At 47.8% G+C, this 11,252-nt stretch overlaps 1 protein-coding gene across 1 annotated transcript; it reads left to right on the top strand.

Moving 5' to 3' along the window:
• The first annotated feature begins 8,719 nt into the window (after positions 1 to 8,719).
• On the top strand, positions 8,720 to 9,283 carry LOC115949152 (vegetative cell wall protein gp1-like). Its single transcript, XM_031065508.1, has 2 exons — positions 8,720 to 8,743; positions 8,831 to 9,283. Exons 1-2 carry the CDS (start codon positions 8,735 to 8,737, stop codon positions 9,281 to 9,283), a joined length of 462 nt encoding a protein of 153 aa, XP_030921368.1. The 5' UTR covers positions 8,720 to 8,734.
• The last annotated feature ends 1,969 nt before the right edge of the window (positions 9,284 to 11,252 follow it).

Here is an 11,252-nt window from a genome sequence, read left to right as displayed (position 1 = left end):
TCTCCCCAGTTTGAGAGGCTCTTCCCCCTTTTTTATTCACTTTTCCCTTGTTTTGGACTCCTCCCTCCCCCACCTTGTCTTGTGCTTCTCTGCCACTCCTCTTCCCCCCTTTGTGGGGGGCTCTTTCTCCCGTTTCTGGTGTCTTTTTTGTCTTTTTCGCTGTTTTTTGTGCTCTTGCTCACTTTTTAATATTTCTTTCCCCCATTTTGGGGTCCTTCACCCATTTTTGGTGTCTTTTCCCATCCCTTTGAGTTTTTATTCTAATTTGGGGGTTCTTCCCACCTTTTTCCTCCCTATTTACTCCTTTTTTGATCTCTTTTCCACTTGTCTCAGTTCTTTTCCTCTATTGGCTCCTTTCCTCATTTACAGGTCTCTTTTCCCATCTTTTGGGGTTATTTCCTGCCCACGCCCCCCCCCCACCCCTTCCCGTGCTCTTGCTCCTTTTTTTAGTCTCTTTTCCTGAATTTTGGGGTCCTTTCCCCAGTTTTGGCTCTTCCCCTTCTTTTTGGTCTCCTTTCCCATCTCTTTGGGGCTTTTTTCTCCCTTTTGGGGAACTCCTTTCCCCCTTTTTGGCCTCTTTTCCATCTTTTGAGCCTTCTTTCCCCTTTTTGGGGGGGATTCTTTCCCTCTTTTTTAGGCTATTTTCTCCCCTTTTTTGGCACTGTTCCCCCTAATGCCACCCCCAAGACACCCAAATCCACCTCCCCCAGTGTCCCCCTGGTGTCACCCACCTGGGTGATTGTGGATGTGACAGCCTGGTCACATCCAGATAGAGAGAAAGCTAGATAAGTTTTCCCAGAATTGGTCTGTGGAGCTGTAGGGAGCTGGAGACAAACAATGATAGCCAGATATTAAAACAGCCTGCAGGTGGTTTTTTTTCTGTTTTTCTCATAAGATTGTTTACAAATGGATGTCTTGTTAATTATCCAATCAGGTGAAATGTATTGATTAAATGACCAATCAGGTGCCCACCCTACCCTGGGCACCTCCACCGTCACCCCTGCGGCGCCCAGTTCCACCAGAAATCCTAGGGTTTGGCTGATCCGAGGGTCGTGTGTGAGTCCATGATGGTCAACGGTCCCGGGAACTCCGCGGGCAGGGGGTGGGGACCCCGTTGAGCTGGAGAACACCGAATTAAGGGAAAAAAGGGGATTTGGGGTGATACAGGGGTGAAGGGTAGTTGGAGGAATCCAGGTGGAAAAGAAGGAGTTTATGGAAAAATTATGGGATGCATCAAGGCATGGTGGGGGTAGGATGAGTGACAACCCATGGTGGTGCTTCTCTGACATGAAATTGGAAGAATAAAGAGCAATTTTGGTCAAAATTATGGGGTGCGTCAATTTATGGATCTCTCTTAAGCACACAGGCTTCACTGGCAGGAAACTGGGAGCAGAATAGAACAATCTGGGGCAAAATTAAGGTAGGAATGTCCTGTGGTGCTGGTGGGATGGGACAACCCATGTGGACTCGTACCTGGTCTGAAATTAGGGAAAAAAATATTGATTTTTTAAAATTAAAATGAAGGTCAGAAGGACATTTAGGGTGACAACATGCAGTGGTGACAACATTTTTGGGTACCAGCCAGGATGGTGACAACTTACCCAGACCTTCCTGTTCTTCCGCATGGTGATGAGGCCGTGGGGGGTGAAGAGGTGAAGTGCCACTACTGCCGGCTGGTCCCCAACATCCCTGACCTCCCTCAGCAACTGGAACCACACAGGGTCCCAGGGGTCACACGCTGGCCTCCACATAGATGCCGGTGGCTAGGGTGGCCCTGGTGACGCCATCAAAGGTGACGAAGCAAGTGGCAGGGGACAGGGCACAGTGCCCCAGCTGTGTGATGCAGGTGTGGGTGCTGTCATGGAGGCCGCAGGTGTGGCTGAAGGGACAAGTGAAGGGGCAGCACTGGAAGCCCCCAGCCCCCCAGCAGGTGGAGGACTGGGAGCAGGAGGAGGTCAGGATGGTCTCAGTGATCTGTTTTCCATGGATAAAATGTGGAAAGTGAGGAAAAGTGGCCTAAAATGACCAAAAAATGGGGATGAGGTCTCATGTGAGGGAGGGAGGGAGGAAGGGGGCCCATGGCTCCCATATCCCCTATGTGCCTTCATATCCCCAATGGGTGCCTGTGGGGATCACTAACATGTCCCCAGCATGTGGCCATGTCCCCACACACCCCCATGTCCCCCATGGGGGGACTGGGACCTGCTGGGCAACACTGGGAACACGGGTGAAGACAGAGGGAGACACTGGGAAGGACTCTAAATTCCCCCACTAAGAAGCTGGGATGCATTGGGAGGCACTGTGGGGGGAACAGAGACAAATTTGGAGGGATTGGGAAGGCTGTGGGAGAGGTTTGGGGAGGACTCGAATACCTTGGGAGGGACTGTGGACAATACAGGGAATACTGGGGGAGACTGAAAGGGAGGACAGACCCTGAGCTCTCTCAACCCTGGGGTAAAGGGGGATCTGCTGGGGGATGCGTTTGGGGAAAGTGGGACACATGGGGATAAATGGTGATGTGGGGGATGCTGTGCTCTACTGGGAGGGACTGGGGACACTGTGGGAGGCACACTGAAGGCACAGGAACAGACTGGCCCTGTGTGCCGAAAGATGAGTCGACGAGGCAAACGTCCAGTCTGGATGAGCGACAAAGTTTTGAAGGAACTTAGAAATAAAAAAAAGATGTATCATCTTTTAAAGGAGGGACTGATTTCCCAGGAAGTATTAAGGGAGCTGCTAGGGCATGTAGAAAAAAAATCAGGGAAGCCAAAGCTCAGTTTGAACTTAACTTGGCAACTTCTGTTAAAAATAATAAAAAAAGTTTTTACAAATATATTAATGGTAAAAGGAAGGGTACAACCGACCTCTGTTCCTTATTGGATGAGGCAGGCTGTTGTATTGCATCAGGCAACCTAGTAACTAAAGATGAGGAAAAGGCGGAAATGCTTAATGCCTTCTTCGCCTCAGTCTTCAGTGGTTAGACAGCTTGTCCTCAAGACAAGTGTCCTCAGGGGTTGGTAGGTGGTGCCAGGGAGCAGAATGGTCCTCTTCTTATCCAAGAAGAGGCAGTCAGAGAACTGCTAGGACACGTGGATATTTATAAATCAATGGGACCAGGTGGGATCCATCCTAGGGTGATGAGGGAGCTGGCAGATGAGCTTACAAAGCTGCTCTCCATCATTTATCAAGAGTTGTGGCTCACTGACGAGGTTCCAGATGATTGGAAACTGGCCAATGTGACACCCATTTACAAAAAAGGTAGGAAGGATGATCCTCGTAATTACAGGCCAGTTAGCCTGGCCTCAGTACCAGGTGAGATAATGGAGCAGTTCATACTGAGTGCTATCACACAGCACTTACAGGATGGCCAGGTGTCACGGTTTGAGGCTGGCGCAATGCCAGTACCCCCCTGAAAATACATCCTCTCTGGTGTCTGCTGTGAGATGTGATCAGGAATAGAGCAAAGCAGGCTCCAACTTAGGAATAAAGAAGAGAAAACTTTATTAACCTACAACTATATGTAAAAAGAAACACACAGAAAGAATGAAAACCTTCCAAAAACATTCCTCCTCCCCCCACCAAATTTCCAATACATCCATCCCTCAGAACACCAACTCTCAGTCCATCACCACCCTTTAGATAATCCATTATAATATATCATAACATAATATAATTCATATAATATTATGCAACTTTATGCCATATTAAATTGTAAATTATTCTTTAATTGCATTATATAATTATATTTATAGTAATTTATATATATTCTATAATTTATAATTATATCTTAATAACTATAGTTATATATAATAGCAATATAGTGTGCTATATCAATCAATGCACTATTATATGAATAGACAATATATTTCATGTTTTTATAGTTCACATCTTTTGTATCTCCACATAAACTTTAAAATAATTTTATACTGAATTTTCACAGAATTTTTTATTAAAAAATGCAAATCAAGAATAATGATAATAACAACATAATTACACCAGAGTAGATAATACACTGAGTTTTCTATATAATTACAGTGGAGACTATATTATACATTCATATGGAACTATTGTAGTGAATGTATATTATTAATTTATCCACAACATATAAAAATATAAATAAGTATTGATAAGCAATTATTGTCCTATTAATCAATATTATGCTATGAAGTTACACTATTTAATATTATTATTAGCCAATTAAAATAGTACATATTTGGTATAAGATAAAATGTATTTATTAAAAATATATAAAATATCTAAAAATATCTAAAAGGAAAATTAAACAAAAAATATTTTAAAAGGATCAAAAATATTTTCAGAGGTTTTTTTAATGCTACAAAAAACCAAAATAGCCGTTTTTTGCCTCAAAACAGGTTAAAAAGAATGGGTATCTTCTCCTAGTAAAAAGAAAATAAACAAAAGAAAAAGAAAGAATTCTTGAGATTGTCAGGGGAAAAAACCAGGAAAATGAGATAAAAAATTATTAAAACTTGGTGTATATATAAAAGCCCATCATAAGAGGTTTTTTCATTTAAAAAATAGGCAATTGGGGATGGTAGATTAAAAAAAATAATTCTGGTGATTTTTTCTGAAAAAAATTGAATTTAAGTGTTTTGGGGGGAAAATAGGGAATAATGAGGTTTGACTATGAATAAAAAATAGGATTAAAGGGGCCCTTCTGAAATAATACATGAAAAAGAGTTGCTTTTTTTTAAAAGGGGGATTTTGAAGGAAAATCAAGAGGGAAATGAGCAACTGGGATTTTAAGAATTAGAACAGAGTGAGTTTTTTTCTTTAAAAATAGCTGAAACTTAAAACAGAATTCAAGAGGGTTTTTTTCTTAATGAATAAATTTTTAAAATAAAACTAAATACAAAAAAACGAAATGAGAAAATATTAAGGGAATAAAAAAGTTCTTTTAATTTAAAACACTATCTAAAAATTGGGTTGATAAAAGGTTTTAACGAAAATTAGAAAAAAGCCAGGAAAATAAGGAATAAAAGGGTTTTGTTATTTTTCCTTAAGAACCAACTGCTTTTATTAAAAAAGAGCAAATAAAAGGACTTTTTAATTTTCATTTAAAAAAACCTTTTAAAAATAGATCTTTTTTCCCTGGGGAAAAAAATACAATTCCAGCATATAGATCTTGTTGTTTTGTCCTGGTAAAACACTAAAACTAATCACTAGAATTTTAGCTAAAAAAAAAACCACCAAAAAAAAACCCCAAAAAACAAACCAAAAAGTAAACAAAAATAACCAGGACAAAGTGCACTCTTTTTTGTTTTCTGTAGAAAGTGAGGGAAAAGGGAATTTTTTTCCATGAAAATTAATGAGGCATTAATGAATAAAAGAAGATTATAAAGGCTTTTGGATTAAAAAAATATTTCAAAATGGGATTTTTGGTTAAACATAACAAATCTGTTGCTGAGAGGTTGTTGGAAAAATGCAGAATTAGGGAAGAAGGGAATTTTCAGGCAAAAACAAGCCCAGGGATTCAGGATTTCATCTTCTGTGCTAAAAAGTCTGGAAATAAGTAAAAAATCCAAGAAATTTGGGGATTTTGCATGGAAAACAGGGGTTTTATTTACCACAGAAGGGAAGGAGGAGCCATCAGATCCCATGTTGTGCCACCCCTGTAAAAAACACCAAAAATCACTAAAACCTGTTATTTTGTGGGAAAAATCCATGTGAGCCCGGAGGCTCCAGAAGCCTCAAGTCATCCCCAAATCACGCCAAAATGTCCTTTAATACCCCAAAATGCCTTTTTTCACCCCACGGAAACCTCCTGGGGCTTATTTTGGCCCCCACTGCCCCCAAATCCACCCCAAACTGTAAAAATTTTGTCCAAAATTCCCCAAGTTTGGATCAAAACTGTTTTTCTTCCCAAATTCTCCCACTTTGGGTCAAAATATTTTTTCTCCCAATCGCCCACTTTTGGTCAAAATGGAATTAAACAGAGATTAAATATCCCTCCCTCCATTGTGCTCCCCACCTTGAGGCCACATCAGATTCTCCATCTATATCAGATTCACTCCAAAATCAGATTAATTTTAACTAAAATCACCTGGATTCATGTCAAAATGGGGTCAAAATGCTGACACAGCCCTCCCACCAACCTCTGATGCCCACTCAATAACCCATTTCCACCAAATCCACACTAAAACTTCATGGAAAGAAAGAATTTTTCCCCAACTCCCCCCCCGCCCCCTTCAGTTTCCGTATATGGGCATTTTTTTGCCCAACATCCTCCAAACTTGGATCAAAATGGGGCTCAATATCCAGGAAAAACCTTCACTCACCTTGTCCCACACAAACCCTCCCAAATGCTCAATTTGGCCTCAAAAAGGGGAAGAAAAAAGCCACCAAATTTTGGGCATGATGAGGGAAAAAAACCCTGAAATTTGGAAGAAAAGTGCACAAAAAGGGCAAACCCCTGAGATTTGGGGGAAATAGGCTTTTTTTTTTTTTTTTTTAATGGGGGAAAAAAGTGTTTGAAACCCAACATTTTAGAAGAAAAATGATGGAACTTTTGTGGAAAAGAGGGAAAAAAGTCCTAAAACTAGGGAAAAATGCTGACACAGCCCTCCCACCAACCTCTGATGCCCACTCAATAACCCATTTCCACCAAATCCACACTAAAACTTCATGGAAAGAAAGAATTTTTCCCCAACTCCCCCCCCGCCCCCTTCAGTTTCCGTATATGGGCATTTTTTTGCCCAACATCCTCCAAACTTGGATCAAAATGGGGCTCAATATCCAGGAAAAACCTTCACTCACCTTGTCCCACACAAACCCTCCCAAATGCTCAATTTGGCCTCAAAAAGGGGAAGAAAAAAGCCACCAAATTTTGGGCATGATGAGGGAAAAAAACCCTGAAATTTGGAAGAAAAGTGCACAAAAAGGGCAAACCCCTGAGATTTGGGGGAAATAGGCTTTTTTTTTTTTTTTTTTTAATGGGGGAAAAAAGTGTTTGAAACTCAACATTTTAGAAGAAAAATGATGGAACTTTTGTGGAAAAGAGGGAAAAAAGTCCTAAAACTAGGGAAGGGAAAGGGTAAAAAAATCTGAAATTTGGGCAGAAAAAATCCTCAATTTCTGCCTGTCACTAAACAATAAGGAAAACCAGGAATAAACAGGGAATGAAGCCTCCCCACTCTTCCCTACTCACTGGCCCCTTGGCTCTTGAATTCCTGGGCTCCTGCAGACGCACAGTGTTTGTTCCAAAGTCACTCCTTTTATACCCAAATAAAAAATACTCAAGCCACAGCCAAACCATGCAGATTTGGGCAGATTCAGCAGAATTTCAGGATGGGGGTGAGGGACATGACCCACAGTTCCAGAGAATTTGGGAGCTGTCAGCTGGATCCTGTCACGGATGGGAAATGATGGCAGTGGAACCCACAGGACCTTTGATAGATGTGAGTGACAGGGATGTCGTGACAGGTGTGGGACCCACAGCAATCATCCCAAATTCCCTGAACTCCCAGAATCGTTGCCCCATGGTAGCCTCTGCCCCGTGACACCAGGGAAAGGACAGACCAAATCCCAACGTTTTTTACCCAAAATTAATGACCCAAGTCCCAGCAGGGAATTCCAGGGTATGGGAAATTCTGGCCCAAATGACTGAAAAAGCTGAAGAAAACACCTGGAGCCAGGAGAGACAATGACAAACGGGGAATTAAAGGGCTTTTGCCTTAAAATGAAGACATAAAAATGGGGAAACCCTGAACTCCACAGAGATGCTCAAAACTGTCCAGAGACAGAGACCCCACCCCCAAAGCCATCCAGGGACTCCCAAAACTACTTGGGGATCCCCCAAAACTACCCAGGGATCCCCTCAGCCCTCTGAACCTCCCAAACCACAAGGTCCCTGGGGGGCCATGGGGGTCCCTGGAAGGGTTTTGGGGCTCCTGATAAGTGACATGGAGAAGAGAAATTTTCAGTTGCCCTGAAGGTGCTGGATTGGAGCTTAAAGACTAACTGGCAAAAAAGCTGAAAGGATGTGAAGGTATGCACAGAGGATCACAAGCACAGCTGGAGCCAGTGGACAATTAGGTAATGAGGAATATAGTGGGGCTTTTGTCAGGCTACGTAACTGGACGTGCCCAAGGAAAACATTCAAGGAAAGGTCACATGTAATATGGAAGCATTCCGTGAATATGACCACCAGAGACCTGTTCATAGTCCCTCCAGGACCATACCCTGTGGCAAAGTTTCACCCCACACATCAGATTAAAGGAGAAATCCTTCAGTGTGTTCTGTGCAGATAAAGAACGCCTTTCTAATGCTTCAAATTGTGTTAGAAAGTTTATTTGCCAGCCAGTTTTGGTATTATTCCCTTGCACGGGCTTACGGATTTAAGGTGAGCTGAGAGAGTCCTGCTGGGCTTTGGGAGGGTTTGGAGTTCCTAGGGGAGATTTGCAGGGTCCATGGGGAGATTGGGGGTCTCTGTCAGCAGGATCCCAGCTCTCTGCCACTTTAACCACCCCGAGGGCCCCCCAAACCACATTGGGACTCCCTCGACCCTCCTGCGCCGCCAAATCCTTTCTAGGATGCCCAGAACCACACCAGCCGTCTTCCACCCCAAACCTTTCCCTGGGAATCCCAAACAACCTCTCTGAGACCCTCAAAACCAGCCCACCTCCCGCTGGCCGCAGCGCCCGCCCGTCCCTGCCCTGAACCAATCAGTGCCCGAGCTCGGAGCGCTGGGGGAAACCAAACGAGAGCGCGGGCGATGGAGCGGGTGAGGCCTGAGGGCTCCGGAGGGGACCGAGGGGGGTATTTGGGGGGTCGGGAGGGCCCCACGTCACTTCCCGCATATCTCCCGCAGAAGCTCAGCCTGGAGCAGCGAACGGAGCGCCTGGTGCAAAGGAGGTGGGAGAGCAGTCTAGCCTCAAGTGCCCCTCGGGATCCCCAAGTGCCCCCTGGAGGCCCCAGTCTGTTCCCCCGTTCCCTCAGTGTTGTCCCGGACTCCAAGTGCTCCCCAGACCCCCAAATGCCGCCCCAGACCTCTAAGCCGCTGGCAATTCCCTCCCGTGCCCCGGGGATCCCCAGGAACGCCTCGGGGACCCCCAGCTACCCCACCCGATCCCAGGTGATGCCCCAGACCCCCCATCGTGCCCATAAGTGCGTCCCGCAGCCCCTCAAACTTCACCCGAGACCACCAGTCCCGTGGGGTCAGTGCAGGGTCAGCATTTCGGGGGTCCTCGCCCCTCCCAACCTTCTCCTCCCCTCACCAGCCAGGCCCTGCTCAGGCCCCGCCCCCGCGGGCCGGAAGGGGTGAAGCCTCTGCTTGGCTCCCCCCCCTCCCCCTCGTCCAATGGCGCTTGAGGCGGTGCCAAGGGGAGGAGCCGGCGCTGGACACGCCCCCGCTGGGCAGGGCCCTGCTGGGCTCTGCTGCTCCCCGGGGTTCCCTGCAGGGAGTACCACCGGGGAGGTCATGTGACCCACCTGAGGCGCCATGGCCAATCGGGAGACACTTCTGCAAGCACCAGGGGGCGTCTTCACCCCACGCTGTGTCCCAGGAACCCTTGAAGCAGGATCCATGTAGGAGGCCGCCTGACTCCCACAAGACCCTATGGCCAATGAGGAGCAGCTCTCTGGATACCCTGCAGGGGGCACTATACTCACAGTCACGTGACTCCCACCATGCCCTGAGGCAAATCAGCAGCAGCTGCTGTGCTCCTCTGCACAAGGGGAAGGGGGCACCACCTGGTGGGAAGCAAGACTCCCATGAGCCTTTGCTGCAGGAGCCATTTTGGGGGTCAGATGACTGCCTCGGGGCTCTGTGGTGTGCCCCATATTGGAAGGATGCCCTGCGGCCTGCAAAGGAGGCGCTTCCTGAGCCCCTGCGCCGGGGAGGGCCCGGTTTGAGGTCACGTGACCCCCGTGAGGCCCCACAGCCAATCCGGAGCAGTGCACGTGATGCCCTCCAGGGGGTGCCATGGCAGGAGCCACTGGGTGAGGCACCGGAGCCTTTGAGGGTCATGGGGGCCACTTGAGGGTCACAGGGGTCGCCTGAGCATCATGGGGTCACTTGTGGGTCATGGGGATCACTTGTTGGCCAGGGAGTTACTCAAAGGCTGGGAGCTATTGAGGGTCCCTTTGTGGGGCTGGGGGGCATTTGTGGGTCAGAGGGGTCGCTGGTGGGCCTGGATGCGCCCTTTGGGGCCAGGGGGTCACTGGTGGGCCTAGAGGTGCCCCTGTGGGTAAGGTGGTCATTTGTGGGCCAGGGGCGGTCACTCATGGGGAAGGGGAGGGCAATTGTGGGTCAGGGGGCCACTTGAGGGGCTGAGGGGGCACTTGCGGATTGGGGAGACATTTCTAGCTCAGGAAGTCCCTTGTGGGGCTGGGGGAACACTTGTGGGACTGCCACCCCCTATGACATGCAGCCCCCCCAGGCCCTCTTGGGGACCCCCTCCTCTGGATGCTGCGATGCCACCGCCGGGCCGTAAGAGGACGCCTTCGGTAGGACATCCCTGCCCGCAAATTTCAGGGCTCTGCCCCTGTGCCTCCCTCAGGTCCCCGCCCCTGTGCCTCCCTCAGGTCCCCGCCCCTGTGCCTCCCTCAGGTCCCCGCCCCTGTGCCTCCCTCAGGTCCCCGCCCCTGTGCCTCCCTCAGGTCCCCGCCCCTGTGCCTCCCTCAGGTCCCCCTAACTCCCCATTTGCTCTCCTTCTCCCCCCAGGGCCATCGAGACCCTCCTGGAATGCCCACCTGGGCACCCCCAACCCATGGTGGGGCCATTAAAGCAATGACACCCCAAAATTGCACCAGGGAGGTGGGGAGACCCCCAAAACTCCCTCCCTTATCTCCCCCACCTTTAGGATTCCCCCAAATCCCCTCTGCCCCGAAATGTCCCCAAGAGCATTTGGGGGCTTCTGGGGGCTCCAGAGGGGCTGTTGGTGGAGTGCTGGGTGTCTCTAGGGGGTCCGTGAGGGTCTGTGGGGTGTTTGGAGGGGCTCTGAGGCTGAGGAAGGGATTTGGGGAGTTTATCAGGAGCGCTGGGAATCGGGAGGGGTTGGGAGGGCACTGTGTGTCTTTAGGGCGTCTAGAAGAGGTCTATGGGATTTTTTGGGGCGACTCCAGGAGTGTTGGGGAAAATCTGTGAAAGGTATTGGGGGTCCAGGAAGGGGGTTGGGGGGACCCTTGGGCTTTGGGGCGTCTTTAACGATCCGGAGGTCTGTGGGATGTTTTGGGGGGCCCAGGACAGCGTTGGGGGGTCTGTGGGGACTAGGAAGTCTATAGGGGCGCCT

This window comes from Geospiza fortis, unplaced genomic scaffold (assembly GCF_000277835.1).
Source record: "Geospiza fortis unplaced genomic scaffold, GeoFor_1.0 scaffold272, whole genome shotgun sequence".
Taxonomy (NCBI): Eukaryota; Metazoa; Chordata; class Aves; order Passeriformes; family Thraupidae; genus Geospiza; species Geospiza fortis.
This window is presented reverse-complemented; position numbering and strand designations above follow the sequence as displayed.